General features: G+C 59.2%; 5 protein-coding genes across 5 annotated transcripts; 1 reads left to right on the forward strand and 4 right to left on the reverse strand.

Annotated features, from left to right (window-relative positions):
• Positions 1-89: 89 nt before the first annotated feature.
• BXZ73DRAFT_51846 (uncharacterized protein) lies at positions 90-1,672 on the reverse strand (the record flags this gene model as incomplete). The annotated part of the gene is made up of 2 exons (XM_048020712.1): positions 90-445; positions 502-1,672. Coding segments are annotated over 2 exons (1,527 nt in total), but the record flags the coding sequence as incomplete, so codon positions are not given.
• A 3,513-nt stretch (positions 1,673-5,185) lies between these two features.
• Positions 5,186-6,239, reverse strand: BXZ73DRAFT_79929 (RNA-binding domain-containing protein; the record flags this gene model as incomplete). The annotated part of the gene is made up of 5 exons (XM_048023187.1): positions 5,186-5,578; positions 5,632-5,715; positions 5,766-5,919; positions 6,004-6,143; positions 6,237-6,239. 5 exons carry the CDS (start codon positions 6,237-6,239, stop codon positions 5,186-5,188), a joined length of 774 nt encoding a protein of 257 aa, XP_047874772.1.
• A 311-nt stretch (positions 6,240-6,550) lies between these two features.
• Positions 6,551-8,447, reverse strand: BXZ73DRAFT_79930 (uncharacterized protein; the record flags this gene model as incomplete). Its single annotated transcript, XM_048023188.1, has 4 exons — positions 6,551-6,776; positions 6,839-7,790; positions 7,850-8,014; positions 8,063-8,447. 4 exons carry the CDS (start codon positions 8,445-8,447, stop codon positions 6,551-6,553), a joined length of 1,728 nt encoding a protein of 575 aa, XP_047874773.1.
• An 841-nt stretch (positions 8,448-9,288) lies between these two features.
• On the reverse strand, positions 9,289-10,921 carry BXZ73DRAFT_51840 (aldo/keto reductase; the record flags this gene model as incomplete). Its single annotated transcript, XM_048020710.1, has 9 exons — positions 9,289-9,439; positions 9,506-9,677; positions 9,785-9,840; positions 9,899-9,944; positions 9,995-10,061; positions 10,127-10,332; positions 10,473-10,732; positions 10,787-10,806; positions 10,862-10,921. 9 exons carry the CDS (start codon positions 10,919-10,921, stop codon positions 9,289-9,291), a joined length of 1,038 nt encoding a protein of 345 aa, XP_047874774.1.
• Positions 10,922-13,014: 2,093 nt separating this feature from the next.
• BXZ73DRAFT_104423 (peptidase M24, structural domain-containing protein) lies at positions 13,015-15,086 on the forward strand (the record flags this gene model as incomplete). Its single annotated transcript, XM_048015875.1, has 10 exons — positions 13,015-13,342; positions 13,407-13,413; positions 13,469-13,799; positions 13,862-14,038; positions 14,092-14,207; positions 14,263-14,372; positions 14,427-14,675; positions 14,733-14,804; positions 14,856-14,980; positions 15,033-15,086. The coding sequence occupies 10 exons, from the start codon at positions 13,015-13,017 to the stop codon at positions 15,084-15,086; spliced, it is 1,569 nt and encodes a 522-aa protein (XP_047874775.1).
• Positions 15,087-15,088: the final 2 nt, after the last annotated feature.

Consider the following 15,088-nt stretch of genomic DNA (forward strand, 5'->3'; position numbering starts at 1 on the left):
CCGTCCACGGCGTCGCGTGCTTGCCTCTAAGCGACCCAATGGGCGACCAGTCCCTGGTGGGGTGCACGAAGCGGCGAGCGGAATGTTGTCTAGTATCCGTAGCCTCGTCCGCCACCGCCGACCATGGCGACTGCGCTCTTGCCTGGTGGTGGGAGGCTGACGTTAACGCTGATAGGAGGACCACCAGCACCACCGCCAACAGCGTTGACGGTGCCGCCGACGCCGACGCCAACACCGAGCGACATACCATTTCCTGTTCCAGAAACTGGCAGCGGCACGGGTTGACCAACCGACGCAGCACCGACGAGGGCCGATAGGCGTGCAATTTCCTCTCGCGAAGCGACCAGCGCGGACGTCAGCCGCTCGTTCTCGTTCGTGAGGTACTCGACCTTGGCCTGCAGCTGCGAAAGCCACGCCTTCTTGCGCTGGCGACACTTGAGCGCGGCTGAGGGTACGCGTCAGTATAGACGCGACAACTGCCAAGAACAAGACGAAGGTTACCTTGCCGATTCCGCTCAAGGAAGTTCCTCCGCTTCTCCTCTTCCGTCTCAGGCTTCTTGGACTGGTTGGAGCCTCCCTTCTTTGACACTGGTGACGGTGGTGGAAGCTCATCGTCCTCCTCTTCCTCTTCCTCCCCGAGGCTCTCGGACTGGTTGCGCCTCCCACGCCCCGAGTTGGCGTTCGAACGCGTCCGCTTGGAGGAAGCGCCCTTGGCACTCGGGGGCGCCTGGGGGGCGAGCTCGGGACTGTCCTCGAGCATCGCGTCTTCGTACGTGCTCTTGCGCTTTGTGCCGCGCTTGCCGTTGGCGGGGCCGACGGCGTTTCCGTTTGTCTGGGCACTGGCAGCGGCGGCTTTTTCCTGCTCTCGCTTAGTAAGCTCCTGATGGGCCTGTGAAAGGAGGAAGAGGCCGTTGGTCGAGTTAGACGCCGCCTCAGAGGCACTGGTGACGTAGTTGGCGTTCGCATTCTGCTGGCCGTTCTCGCGACCGGCGTAGGCGGCGGTGTGGGACATGGACAGGGGCGAAGGGTTCGTGGGCGAGCTGTTGTGGTGGGGTGGGCCCGGGGGGAGTGCGCCGGTGATGGCAGAGAGGGTATTGGGGGTGATGGTGGCCACATTTGAGAGCGAAGGAGCGGCGTTGGAGTTCATGAGGTTGAGCCAGGCCGCGGTGCCAGGGGAGGGAGGAGGGAAGACGGAGCCGATGATGGGGGTGAGACCTGTTCCAGGCGTGAGGCCGGTGCGGGGAGTGAGGCCGGTGCGGAAGGTGGAGGGATCGAACGCGGTAAGGGTGTCGTTGGGGTTGTTGGACTGAGGGCCAGCGAGCATGGCGGGGGAGAGGGGACCTGACCTGAGGGAGTTGGAGAGGCCCGAGGAGGAGAAGCCCCATGTGTAGGCTGATGGGTCGGCGGGGGAGCCGATCGCGTCTATCGGGGGAAGAGTCGGCTTGCCGTCGTCGCGGTCCTGAGATTTTGAGGTGCGGGAGTCATCATTGCGGGAGGAGGGCTGGGAGGCGGAGGAACGAGTGGTGGACTCGGGGCTTTTCTGCTGGGTGCGGAGGGAGGAGTCGTTGGAGGGGCGGGCAAAGGACTGCTCGAAGGGGTTGGGTTCGAGGTCGAAGGTGCTGCGTTTTGGATTGGGGCGGGGCGATGGGCGGGGGCGTCGGGGTGGTGTGCGCGGGAGGGAGAGGGCGGGGAGGCGTCTGGGGGGATGACGTTGTCGGTGGGCGGGCTGGCGGCGAGGACTGGGTCGGTCATGACGTCCGTATGCAAGAGGGAAGCTGTCCGGGAGAGGATGACGACGAGAGGAGAGGTGCGTGGTGAAGTCACCGGTGGCCCTGGGCCTAATGACGACGCTGACGTCGTTATGTAGAACATCACCCCGAGCCAAACCCTTTTCACCACCCCCCGGCCACCCTCTCCTGGGGGCCCCTCCGAAACAACGTCATGGTGGATAAGGTTGTGCCGCTTCCCAGCCCGCCGCCGCGTCTAGACCCGCCCCCTCGCGCCCCGTCGCCCCCGCCCCCGCCGCCCCGTCGCCCTCGTCGCCGTCGCATCCACCCTCGCCCACTGCCCGTCTGGGTGGGACAGCGAGGGCAGGACGCGGGCGGGCGGGGGCGATGAGGATTTGGCGCATCCAGGCCATCTTCCCACCGGCGGACTCGTGTGATCGAGACGGGCGCCAGGCGCCCTGACAGCGATTTGCCCGCCCGACGAGCTCGGCCTCCGCCCTCCTGTCTGCACCGTCCCCGCCTGCACGAGCGACGAGCTGACGAGGGCGATCGCGCCCGTTCTCCGCCGTCCATCCCGCTGCGAGCTAGCTTCGATGGGGCGCGTCCGTGTCCGGGGCGAGGGGACGGCGGCCCGCCTGCCACGTGACGCTATCGGGCACGGCATTGCTGCCTCGCCATCAGCCATCCAGCTGATCTTCTTCGCCCGCCCCTGTCAGCCTCATATTCCAACTTCCGATGCTGAAAACATAGCCTCGCCTCTTTTGCCTCATACTTGCGCTCTCTGCGCCCTTTACCTCGCCCAAACGCAGTCCTATCTACTCAACGCTCGCCACCCACGTCGGCCTAGCTTTCGCCCTTCGCAGCGCCTTTTGTTCAAGCGAAGCCGTAAACTTCGACACCTCGTTCCTGTTCCTGGTCTTTGACTTACCGCCCCGGCCAAAGTCGTCTCAAACCTTGCTCCGCTTCCCGTCCTCCGTCCCAGCGTGCACGCTGTCGCGCAGTGCGCATTCACGACAGATGTCTTCTCCTCTCGACATATCGCCGCAGCCCCGTGCCGCCCATTCATGGCGTTCTCGGGGATCACGCACGGTTAGCCTCCTCGCAGCAAAACCCTTAATCTCAGCTGCTGATCCCCCGGGTCTCCCCGCGCTCGCGCTCAGTCCTTACTTGTCTGTCCATCCGGTTAAAGTCGCGGCGTCCAAAGAGCCGTGACGCATGGCCCCGTACTCAATGTCCATCCTGTCGGAACGCCCACATCGGACCCTGCAATCAGCGAGCGCATCATTACACGCACGTCCTCCCCGGTCTAGCCTCTCGCACGCAGCCGCGCCTGAGACGCGAAGAACGCGCGAGCAGAACCCGCAACGCAGCACGCTCTGAGAGCCCCGCCGCGAGGCGTGCAATTTGCCCGCACACGTGTCGCGTGTAGATTTCGCGCGTGTAGGGCGGCGCGGGCTGTCGGCCTCTCTAGATCTGGCTCTCGGTGGGAGATGCGCCCTTTGAGCGCGCTGGACGCGGATGGCCACGGGGAGGCACACGTGTGGCGACAGGGACGTTCTGTGTCTTGAGATGGGACACGACCATCAGACCTCAGCCGTCCGCGGTGTCGCGTTGCGCGCCCGGTGATCCCTGTGTGTGGACTTTGACCGCGCGAACGTACGTACGCATAACGGCTCCCGTCGTCGATCGTCTGGGCATGGGGTCCCGGAAGTCTTCTTGGTCTGTTGTCGGCAGCGTCGCCCCCGCTCGCTATTGGCCATGTCCGTTGCGGAGTTCGTGCACACTTCGAGGCGTCGGAGCGCCCGTGCGGGTGCGAGTCAGTAGTATATATGCTTGCGCCTTCCTGGCCGGGCAGCGGACTCGAACAGACTCGAACGTGCCCCTCAGCCTGCTCGCATTCCTTTTACTCGTGCTCGTTTCATTACGTACGAACCGCGATCGTTGTCAGAGATCAGTCCCTCTCATTTGTGTATGTTCCATCGAGCCTCTCCCGGCCTACCCCCCAATAAATCGTCTGGCAAACACATGACGGCAGACCCCTAAAAGCCTGGCTCGAAGTGTGTTCGAACCCGCCCATTATTAGCATTCCACCGTCGGGGGCCGCAAACACTTGTGTTACTGTATATACGAGTGTTTCGCCCGAACGGATGCCCACCGTCCGTGCCCGCGGCCTCCCCATGCGTAACCATGGTCGGAGGGGAAGAAGCAAACCCGAACGTTACACCTAGAACGGAGCGCTCGGGCCGACGGGATGAATTCCAGCTGCCTCGCGCGTCGAGATCCGTGAACGTTTGGGCCCGCGAGCCCGCTGCGATCTGCGGCGGCGCTCCGTCGACGGATTGGGTTCTGCCCACGTCACAGTCCCGTCCCGAGCGCGCGTCCGAGCGACTAGATGAGGCCCGCTGGGCACGCCATGCGCCCACGGCCGTCGAACTCAACACACGGAACTGAGAGCTGTTGACGAGTGTCGGTGTACCACACGCCCCGCCACCCGCGCGTTCGCCTCCGGGGTCGTGTTCACCAGAACGGCGCGCCCCGCTGCCTGACGTCGGTGTTGCGCCGAGGGCGCCAGCGTGACCACTTCGCTGTCTGCAACACTTGCGACCCCGACATCACCGGCTCGGGGCACACTCGCCGGCGACCGCACGCCTTCGAGGCATGCGTGCACTCGGTGGCGACACCAACGCCACGGGCGACCAGCTGGCGTAAGCTACCGTGATCGACGTGCACGGTGCAAGGCATGCATGCCATCGACGTATGTGTCATACATCGTAGCCAGTATTGCAAGCAGTCGGTGGCCCAAGTACCCGTATCGAAACAGCAGATGTCGCCCACGGGTAGACACCACGCGCGGATACTAAACATGACGTTGTCTGTATTCATGGGTTATGGGCTACAACAACCACGAAGGGTACAAGCAAAGCAATCCCGAACCAGATCACGCACGAGCTGGGAGGGGCGGAGTCTTGTTCTTGCAAGCGTTAGGGAACAAGCCTCTGCAGAACCTTGCCTGGTCGGGACAACAGGTGACACAAAGTAGCACATGTTCTGTGCGAAGGTTAGCGAGCATATGGCAATCGTCTTACCAAAGTGAGGACATCAGCAAAGTTGGTCTGCACTTGCGGTCGACGACTGGACGGTGAGCACTTGACACTCTGCTCTTGCATCATTTATTCGTCTTGTACTTGGACACATGTCATGTAGTCGTAGGGGGGTTACAAGATATTGCAGGTGATACGAAAAGCAAACTTGACAGTTGGGTTTTGTGCTATTGAAGGGGGAACGGAGTTCGGAGACAGAAAGAGGAACTTGAGGATACGTAAACTTGCGCAAGAATACCGCCGTGCCCTTTCTGCTTGCCACTTGTCCGCGCCTTGCCATCCACAGCGAGTGACACATTTTGGAGCCATCAAAGCAAAGTAACGATCAACACATGGGACAGTCAACGCACGGTTGCTTCACCAGCGGGAGTCGCTGTTCCCGTTCGTGGCCGCCGGAGCGTCGTAGTCCCGACCCCGGCCGGGGCTGCTGCCACGCGGGGGGCTGCGGGAGTAGCTCCTGCGCCGCCTGTACTCGGGCGAGTATCGCGACCGAGGAGGAGGACTGCGGCGGTCGCGCCAGTCCCTGCTGTCCCTGCCGTAGTGGTCCCGGTCCCGATCGTCCCGGTCGTAACGGCCTCTGTACGGTTCGCGGTCACGGCGATTCCTGTCGTCGTGACGGTCGCGAGGAACATAGTCGCGACTGCCCACCTCAGGCTCGCGGCGACGATGACCCATGTACTCGCCAGGAGTGGGAGCATGAGGACGGTCAGTAACCGAGTAGTCGACACGAATGCGGCGGCCATTCAACTCCTGCAAAAGCCGCTCAGAAGCTGCGCAAGATGAGGACAAGCAGCGGGACTCACCACTCCATTGAGTTCCTTGATGCATCGCGCCGCCTCGTCGACGGTAGACATCGTGATGAATCCGAACCCACGGGAGCGGTCGGACTATGACCGTATGAGCACAAGGGCTGGCGGGAGGGCAAAGCGAAACTCACCCTCTGGTCATACACAATGACAACCTTCTCGACGCGTCCAAAGCGGCTAAACTCGTCATCCAAATCCCTCTCGGTCGAACGGATGCTAAGTCCAAAGACACCGAGCACGTTAGAAGGGTTAGGCGCCTGCTTTGCCAAATTAGTCCGTACACGCCTCGAACATGCGGACAAGACATACAATTGGCGCTTGCGCTGGACGACGGGGAGGGGGCGACCTCCGGTAGCTTGAGGACCTCACTGGGCTACGCGAGCGCGACCGGCCGCGGGGAGGAGGCTGGTCAGGTCGCGAGACTCTGAGGGAGGTGCGGCGGACGCAGGAGGCGGATCATTGTTGTAGGCCTCGTTGTAAGGGTCTGCAGGGATGGCGGAGTCGGCGTACTGGGTTTTCCGAGGGAGAACAGACGTTGGGGTGAGTACACAACACCTGGAAAGGGAACAGAGAGGGATATGGGGGCGACGTGGCATACTCACCATGATGGTTGGAGTTGGCAGGAGTTTGCGCGTGTTTGGCGCACGCCCGCCGCCCGTTTCAGAGTCCGCGATGGGCGCCAAACATTATGTAATGTGCGGCTTTATTGGTGCCGATCGAGAACGCCCAGGCGCACTACATGCACCCTGAAGTTGTCTCGCATCCTCTTGACTGGGTTAGGAATCCATATGCGGCTGTGCTTCTAGCAGGCATGATTGAATGACATTCTCTCCCTCCTCCTACCGATTCTCATACATCTTGCGTATGTCGAAGCGACACCACTGCCCTCAACCAAACTTCCTTGCGTTCGCCTTTTCTAATTGTTCTCGAGTCTGTCGAGGCTCAAATCCGACAGGAACGGGAACATCGCATGACCACCCTCGTCCTTCACGTCGAGAAGGCCTTCCAGCCGGTCGACCGCGGCCGCAGTAGGCAGAGGTCGTCCTTCCTGCGCCATGCACTCCAAGAACCCCTTCAGATGGTAAGCCTCGCCCTGGTACGCATCGGCGATGCGTGGCACGCTTTCGCCGTCGCCGTCTTCTCTCGCCGTCAGACGGAGGAACGCCCATCCTTGGACCGGGTGAAGGTAGAACACCCAGAGCACCTTCGCGTCGCGGGGACCCATCTCGTCGAGAGCGGCACATTGGCGACGGTGCGCGTGCCCCAGGGGTCGTCGAGCCCCCGCGCGCAGCCTTGCAGGGCTGCAGGTTCGGTGATCCCCCGAATGGGGTAGTTGGGACGGTACGAGTCCTTCTTGTCGAGTCCGTACATCGGGAGCAAGTCTGTGAGGGATTGTACGACTTGCGCGGGAGTAAAGAGCGCCAGAGATGAAAAGGAGGGTTCGGAGTCCCACTTGTGCTTGCCGACATCGACGATGGTGAGCGCGGAGGGGCGCGTCTTCATCCCCGGTTCCGAAATGTTGTCGTCGAGGAGAGCCGGATGGAGGATGCCCTCGAGAGTCTTCAGCTCTGGAGGATAGTCGCGGACGAGGGAGAGAAGAGGGGCGTCTTCGACAGACGAGCAGCCGATGAGGTTGAGCACCCGAGTACGGGGCGCGGCGGCGAGGATTGTGACGATGTCGTCTACGACGGTGGAAGCGTTGTTGGAGACATCCAGCCAGTTGACCTCCGCGTCCCATCCAGAGAGCACCCGGAGAATTTGCTCGCGAGAAAGCTGGATGCCAGACAAGTCGACGAAGTTCGGGTGCTTCCTGTGCGTCTCCCGCAAGACCTCTTCGAGAAGGTCCATGGCGTTGTCTGGATAGGGAATAAACCCGCCGATAGCGTCCTTTACATGCTGAGCCCCGTCTGGAAGGCGACTAAGTTGAACGAGGTCGTCGATACACCCGGTTTCCACCGCTTTGCGCGCGGTGAGAGTGTGTGAGTCACTAGCACCGGACTCAGACGGTGGAACGTTTCCCGCAACGCCCTGGTCTCGCGAGGCAGGAGGGTCCGAGAAGCGCTCATAAGGCCATGCCTCTTGTAGGCGGCTGGATGGAATGAGCGGAACATTACGCAAAGGCCGCATGCAATTCCGAAGGTATTGGAGATGGGCATCTGTGAGATACCATTGTTTGAGCTCACTGCACAGAACTCGCAAACGGCTGAGCACTTACTTGAGCTGGGCTCCTCGCCAATGTCGTCCGTGGATCCAAGGACATCTTCATAGTATTGTACAAGATATCCGGGGGCATCCAGTACAGGCCCGTCGGCCACCATGAAACAATACTTCGGATTATAGGGATCGGTAACATCAATGATGGTGATACCGTCATTGTTGTCTTCGACAGCATTAGCGTTGTCCGGACGAGACAAGGGCAGACACTCACCGCCATCCCAGCAGCCCATGGGGGCGTCGAGATAACAGAATCCACTGGAATAGTATTCGCCTTGTTCACCCGTCTCGAGATTGGTCGACCAGGCGGTGGCGAACAGAGAGGTCGTGTATGGGCATGGGATATCGGGGATTGTGGGCTCTCTGTTACCGAAAGCACCGTACTTGCCGTCCAGGTTGCGGACCTCGGAGAGCAGAGCGGCCGCGTTCAGAGGTTGGCGAATGAGGTCGATGAAGCGGCGGGTAGCGTTGAGGGGGAGGGAACCATAGCACCATTGGTGGTGGATGGCAGCTATGCAGCGGCGGTTGCCAGGGTGGCCGGCTGGAGCACCGTGGGGGCGTACACGAGCGATGAGGAAAGCTTGGTGTCTCTGTCCCATGGCGGGCGAGGATGGCAAGGGGGACGAGGGGGGTAAGGGCCGGGATGCGCATACAGCGACTCGACTTTATACAATCCACCCCGGATCCTTTCTTCGATCCCGAGCAGTGGCCTGGGTGAGTTTGTCCTATTGTGGAAGAGGACGACGAGTCACAAATGCGCGCACTATCGTCCATCTCGGGAGTGTGCGGAAGCGTCGGCCCAGCCGCACCCACGAAGTCACAAAGGAGGAAGATGAAGTCATGTTCGCTGCCCATTTAGGGACGTTCGACATCACGGCACATACCGGGCCGCCGGGCCCACAATCGTGCCCAGGCTCCTAGGTGCTGCCGACACACCCCTGATTACAACGTCCTATGAGGCCTTGAGGGATGCGCTGCGTGCAGCGATTCGATCTTGGCCTTACATCCATTTCCGAGCTCTTGGGCCCATGGTGCCAGTATTCGGGCGCAAGTCATTTTCTCCTAATGCGACAGAGCATGATGAATACTAGCCTTCCGCCCTGAACATTCTTGTACACACCTCTGAGGGCCCGGGCCTGTTGGTCGAGAGTACACATAGACACAAAGGAGGAAAACGAAAAATTCATCGGCGGGTCCAAATACCCCATGTCTGACGCCGCATGTCAGGCCGTCCTCAGCGTCGCGCGCCCCCTCGATCCTTCTCACCGGGGTACGGAGTCGCAGGTGATGCTGTGCCTTATTTCCACTCTGCTGAGGTCAGACGAAGACATAACGATGTTATCGTTTGGAGATCTCACGTCAAATTTCATCGAGAATTGTTCACGGCGCATTCTTTTTATTTCCTCAGTCCTATGCGCTCCCGACAGAGCCGAGCGCGATTCATCCCCACAACCGCACATCGACGCTCTCGCCGAAATACCTGTGACCACGGACGGGGTGCTTCTCGAGGATACTCGCAATCTCAGCCATGTCCTCCGTGGTCATGTCCACCTTGGTCGCGCCCAGGTTCTCGAGCGTGCGCTCTTTCCTCCTGCAACGAACACACACGTTGAGCGCGACCGTATTGGGAAGGACAGAAGTCCCGAAGGAGACGTACGAGGATCCAGGGAGCGGGATGATCTTGTCGCCAAGCGAACCCACCCAGGCGATGCTGAGCTGGGCAGGCGTACACCCCTTCTTGCCAGCCATGGCCACCAAGGCTGCAACGAGAATCTGGTTGTGCTCAAAGTTCTGACGATGGAGCGTCAACCGCCGCCTAGACCGCCAAACTCATGGATGATACGAACCTCCCCCTTGAAGCGGTCGAGTCTAAGAAATCCGCCTATGCAGTAAATCAGTGTCGACGCCGGGTGATCATACAGAAAGGTTGGCGCACTGTTAAGGTCTTCGACGGTTTTGATGTTGCCAGTTGTGAGGCCATGGCCGAGGGGACTAATCAGGGACAGACGGTGAGAAACAGGAGCGCAACCTGGGAGGCATGTCGACTAACGAGTATGCGTTGATGGCGATGTCGAGCTCCGCTGCTACAGCGATGACTACAATGGGGTAAACGATAAAAACTTGATCTGGATTGGAATGCACATACCCTTTTTCGTCTCTTCTTCGTAAGACATGGGACTGATCTCGATCTCGGCCACGGAAATCGGGTACACCTGAGTTGAGCAAAAGGCTATGGTGTCAAGGCCTGGCGATGAAGTGAAGAAAACCGATGACATACCGCATGACCACGTCGCAGAGAAGCCGCGCCCACTTCGGAAAACCCCAGGTGATCGAATTTCCCTTCCTTGATCATCGCAGAGAGGTACCTCACGTGGTCCTCCACGGTGAACTCACGCATGAGGCGTGCCGGCTGAAAAAGGTCGATCTTCTTCGTCCCGCGAAGTGCGGTGATAGATCGCTCGACACTAGTCTTAAAGATTGTCTCTCTGCGCAGGCGTCGGGAATCCGATGATGTAAAACTTATGAGACACGCACAAGGTATGAGTCCCTTCCGACATCATCGAGAAGCCCCCCTTTGACGCAATGGTCAGCTGCATGTCCTTCGTATGCGCAGGAGATGTGACCGACCTTTACGGACAGGAATGTCCGATCCGCATATTCCGGGTACTTGTCATAAAAGCGGGCCAAAAGCTCCAGGTTGCCTATACCGTGACCCTCTCCATAAAAATCAGCTGTGGGGCGGCATAGGGTTAACGTAAGATGCACAGTGAGTGCGAGGGAATACTCGCCGCTATTCAGCATCATCTTCACGCCCGGAGGGAGTGAGTCGACACCACTCTTGATTGATTCAAAGGCTTGTTCATCCGGAACGTTCCCCCTCATACTGCATGTGTACATGTCAGAAAAGTGTCATCCATGCCTATATTGGTGTACATACGTCATGGTCATCAGTCCATGCTAGTGCATGTAAGTGTTCAGCAGAGAACGATAGGTATGGCGTGGTTCCACGTACTGCAACTTTAGCCACCACGACGTCAGCCGCCGTCCCGCCGAGTTTCGTGGTCTGGATCATGGTAGAGTTCCGCGCGGGTAGTTAGGCCGCCTTCGGGGACAGTACGGATGCTTTATACATGTGGGAAGAGACCTCGAGCCAGCAGGAGGATTCGAAATCGACCCACTGGGACCTCCGCCAGAGCGAGGGAAATGACTCAGCGCGGGGTCGGTGAGGGTCGGCGCAGCCTTCGCGTTGCACGCTGGACCCTTGATCACAGTCCGCCGTGTGGGTCTGCATCGGCTGCGTCTGCGATAGGCAGTACTAACACTGTGCGCCCCACCGCTGGTGAAAGTCACCCGTCACGTCACCCAGCCGTTCTGGGTGGCATTCACCTCGTGCCATGGTAGGAACCCCGAGGTTCGCATCTTTGGCGCTGGTTGGAAGGCGCCAGGTTCCCGGGTGAACGGAGTTGGTGATTGTGAGCTAGATGCTGCTCTGAATCACCATGGTATCATTTTCCGAGACATGGTGAATCCACCCATATGTGGTGTAGATAATGACAACGCATTTTTAACTCGTGAAGAGGGTGAAAATCTCGTCAGGGAAATGTCACTAGGATGCTTCACCATTGTGCTTACTACCACAATTACTAGTGCCTGATGGAGTTTAGTCTCGTGGATCAGCAATAGCGCACCGCAGATGAGACGGATATGCCAGAGTATCGTACGTGTACAGTACTAGCTGGTGATTTGAATGGCATAAGTCGGTCACCCAAAACTTGGTTGTGAGCTGAGTGTCGTTAGAACTAGTGGATCGCAATAATCACCGCAGTTCGAGTGACTTGCAACATTTCGGAATAGGCTGCTTATGTAAGAAGACCGCGCGCTCCACCCATCGTGAATAAGCCCAAGAAAGATGGTGATTCCTTGGATCTCAATTTTCACCTGTCACTTCACCCACCACCCACTTACTCCCCAGTTCGACGGTGATCCGTGGTAATCACCCGACATCTTCGACCGTACCACTCGTTTGTGGGCGCACAGTGTAAGCCATGGCATTTGCGACGGATGGGATGCCTTCTACACCAGATAGAGAAGGATTTGCACGAAACCGCACGCGGACGGTCTAATGCGCATGGTCCCAGAATCGAAGACCTCCTTACGCGGCAGTATCTTTGAGGGCCGTGTTCTAGAGCGCGCGATCACCTTCAACGAAGGAACACACCTTCAGCCAGAAGTTGAACCCATAGTCTGCGATTTTTCAGACTGCAGATTGTCTTATTGCCAGAAGACTTGCGCCTCCAGGATCGGAGGCTGGTAATGTAAGGCGTATCGTTTGGATGTGTGGTTGTGGCTCATGGTATGTCGAAGGCGATGGGAAGACAAAAGGATCAAAGCAGTAGTCAGAGAAGTTGCGTCGGCAGGCGCTTGCTGGCGCCCACGTGCACCGGCCGCCGTGGTCCATGATGGTCGCAGGTTGTAAGTATCGTCAATTCCTCAGCGATCATCTCCTGCCATAATCTACCTCACCCAATCTTCTCACATTGATGGCACACGCACGCCGTTGTTGATTCCACCCAACTGATCAGCGTTTCAACAGCGACAACTCGTACACCTCATTGCTAACTCGATGATACACGCTAATTTTGAGGTTGGTACCATTCTGCGCTCACGTATCTATTACCACTCGAGATCGTCGAGGCTAAAGTTCGGCAAGAAAGGGAACAAAACGCGGGGGTTGGCAACGTCCTTCACGTCAAAGTAATCGCCTTGCTCGTCTGGCAGGAGGTTGGTCATCCACGCGACGCCGAGTGGAGAGCTAGTGTAAGGGCACGGTATGTGTGGAATCTTGGGCGACAGGCTTAGGCGGCGGGCATACTGGCCATCTAGGCTGCAGACCTCAGCGAGCACGATTGCCACATTCTATGAAGCGGCGCGGGCAGTAATAGGGAAGGAGCTGTAGCAAAATTGGTCGCGTAAGGCGGCGATGCAACGACGATTGCCAGGGTGGCCTGCTGGCCTGTCATGATACTTTACACGGACGATGAGAAAGGCTTGGTGTTTTTGTCCCATAAGGGGCAAGGGGGACGAGGGATGGGTCAGTCGGCGTCACGGAAGGAGGAGGAGGGATCGTCGGTCCGCTCAGCCGCCGCGTCCGAGCGAGAGACGCTCATGCTTGTCCGCTCGCTGCCACCGTCTCACTCGCTTCTGGCACGGGCTGCCCTCGTCCCACCACGCCTGCGACACTCTCCCCACCCGCTCGCGAGTCATGCGCGCACACATGCCACCGCCGTCTCCGTCAACGGCTTTTCCCAGCTCAAACCCACCCGTTATGGCCAGCCACTCCCCAAGTCCCATCCGCACCTCATACGCGACCATGAAACCACGCCGGGGATCAAGCAATCAGAGTACGATAGGAGACGGAGGGAGCTGATGAAGGGACTGCCGGACGGGAGTGTCGTCGTGTGCGTGGCGGGCCAGGTGAAGTACATGAGTGGACGTGAGTGGGCTTGCCTCCTCCCGTCCGACACACGAGCTCACATACGACTTGCTCTGTGCCCCAGAGATCTTGTGAGTGTCATTCAATGACCACCTTCGTCTGTATGCTGAAGCTCCCCGCGTTCAGCTACAAGTTCCGCCAGTCGTCCGACTTCTGGTACCTCACCGGCTTCGACGAACCCGACGCCGCGCTTGTGCTCGAGAAGCGGCCGTCCAGCCCGCGCGGGTACTACATGTACATCTTCTCCACCGGTACGGACCCTATGAAGGAGAAGTGGGACGGGGCGAAGACTGCGCCCGACGACGTGATCAAGTTCTTCGGCGCGGACGAGGCGGAGCCCATCGCCGCGCTGCCCTGTGTGCTGAAGAGTGTCACCGCGATCGCGTCGGCCGTGTACATCGACGTGCCGAACCATTCCAAGAGGTCGCGCGCGGTGTCGCCAAAAACGTTGCTGAAGGTAAGCTTGCTCAGTCAGGTGTGTGCGGAGGGTGTGGACGTTGATCGGGTGCACCTGGGCAGTACCTTACCCCGGGCAGCATGTCGCGCACGGAGTACGACTCCATCCTGGACTCGTTGAGCGCGTCGAAACGTAAACCACTTGCACCTGAGATTGGCCGTCTGCGCGCGGTGAAGAGCGAGGCTGAGCAGGCGGTTATGCGGCAGGCGGCGGACATAAGCGCGAACGCGCACAACAAAGTGAGTGGCCGTCGTGTTTGCTGCTTCAGAAAGTGTAACGACAGTACCCGCAGACCATGAGGTTCACCGAGCCTGGTATTTCCGAACATGCCGTCGCCGCGCACTTCGAGTACCTCTGCGCCCGAGAAGGGTCGCAACGTCCCGCATACGTCCCCGTTGTAGCATCTGGGTATGTGGCCGATGCGTGTATGCCCCCATGCCATTCTACTCACCGTTATCTGCAGCCCCAACGCACTCATTATACACTACACATCAAATAATCAACTAATCGCGGACCACGAGATGGTCCTAATCGACGCAGGCTGCGAATACAACGGATACGCCTCAGACATCAGTACGTCCTCTCGCACCTTACCCGCGGACGCGCCCTCATGTCTATGCACCCCAGCTCGTACCTTCCCCGCCAACGGAAAATTCACCCCCGAGCAAGCCGCCCTATACACCGCCGTGCTCGAGGTCCAGAAGCACCTCATCACGCTCTGCACGGAGGAGGCCGACATGTCCATCATGCACCTCCACCGCGAGTCGTCGAGCAAGCTCCGCCGGGAGCTCGACCGGATAGGTTTTAACTTCCCGCTGGGCTCAGGCTCCTTGGACACGCTGTACCCCCATCTGGTGGGGCACCCGGTTGGGATTGGTGCGATGTGCTTTTCCCTAGTGTCCCGTCGTCGCTCGCTGACGTGACTCTCTGCAGACCTACACGAGTCTAGTCTGACGAACACTAACGCACCGGTGAAGGCGGGCATGGTCATCACCATTGAACCGGGTGAGCGGACTGCCTGCGATCTGTCTGGCTAGCGTTCATGGCGTTCCGTAGGCGTCTATGTGCCTCCTTTACCGGAGTTCCCCAAGCACTTCCACAACATCGGCATCCGGATAGAGGATGAGGTGGTGGTTGGCAAGAAACGCCCGGTGGTCCTAAGTGTCAACGCTCCTAAGGAGGTGAGGCTGATATGTGCGTTGTTGTGCGCTTGTGCTCACACGCCGTCTGCAGATTGCGGATATCGAAGGGTCTTGCCAGGGTGCACTAGGCCTTATGCCTTTCTGATG

Source organism: Epithele typhae, assembly GCF_022376455.1.
Source record: "Epithele typhae strain CBS 203.58 chromosome Unknown BXZ73scaffold_51, whole genome shotgun sequence".
Taxonomy (NCBI): Eukaryota; Fungi; Basidiomycota; class Agaricomycetes; order Polyporales; family Epitheliaceae; genus Epithele; species Epithele typhae.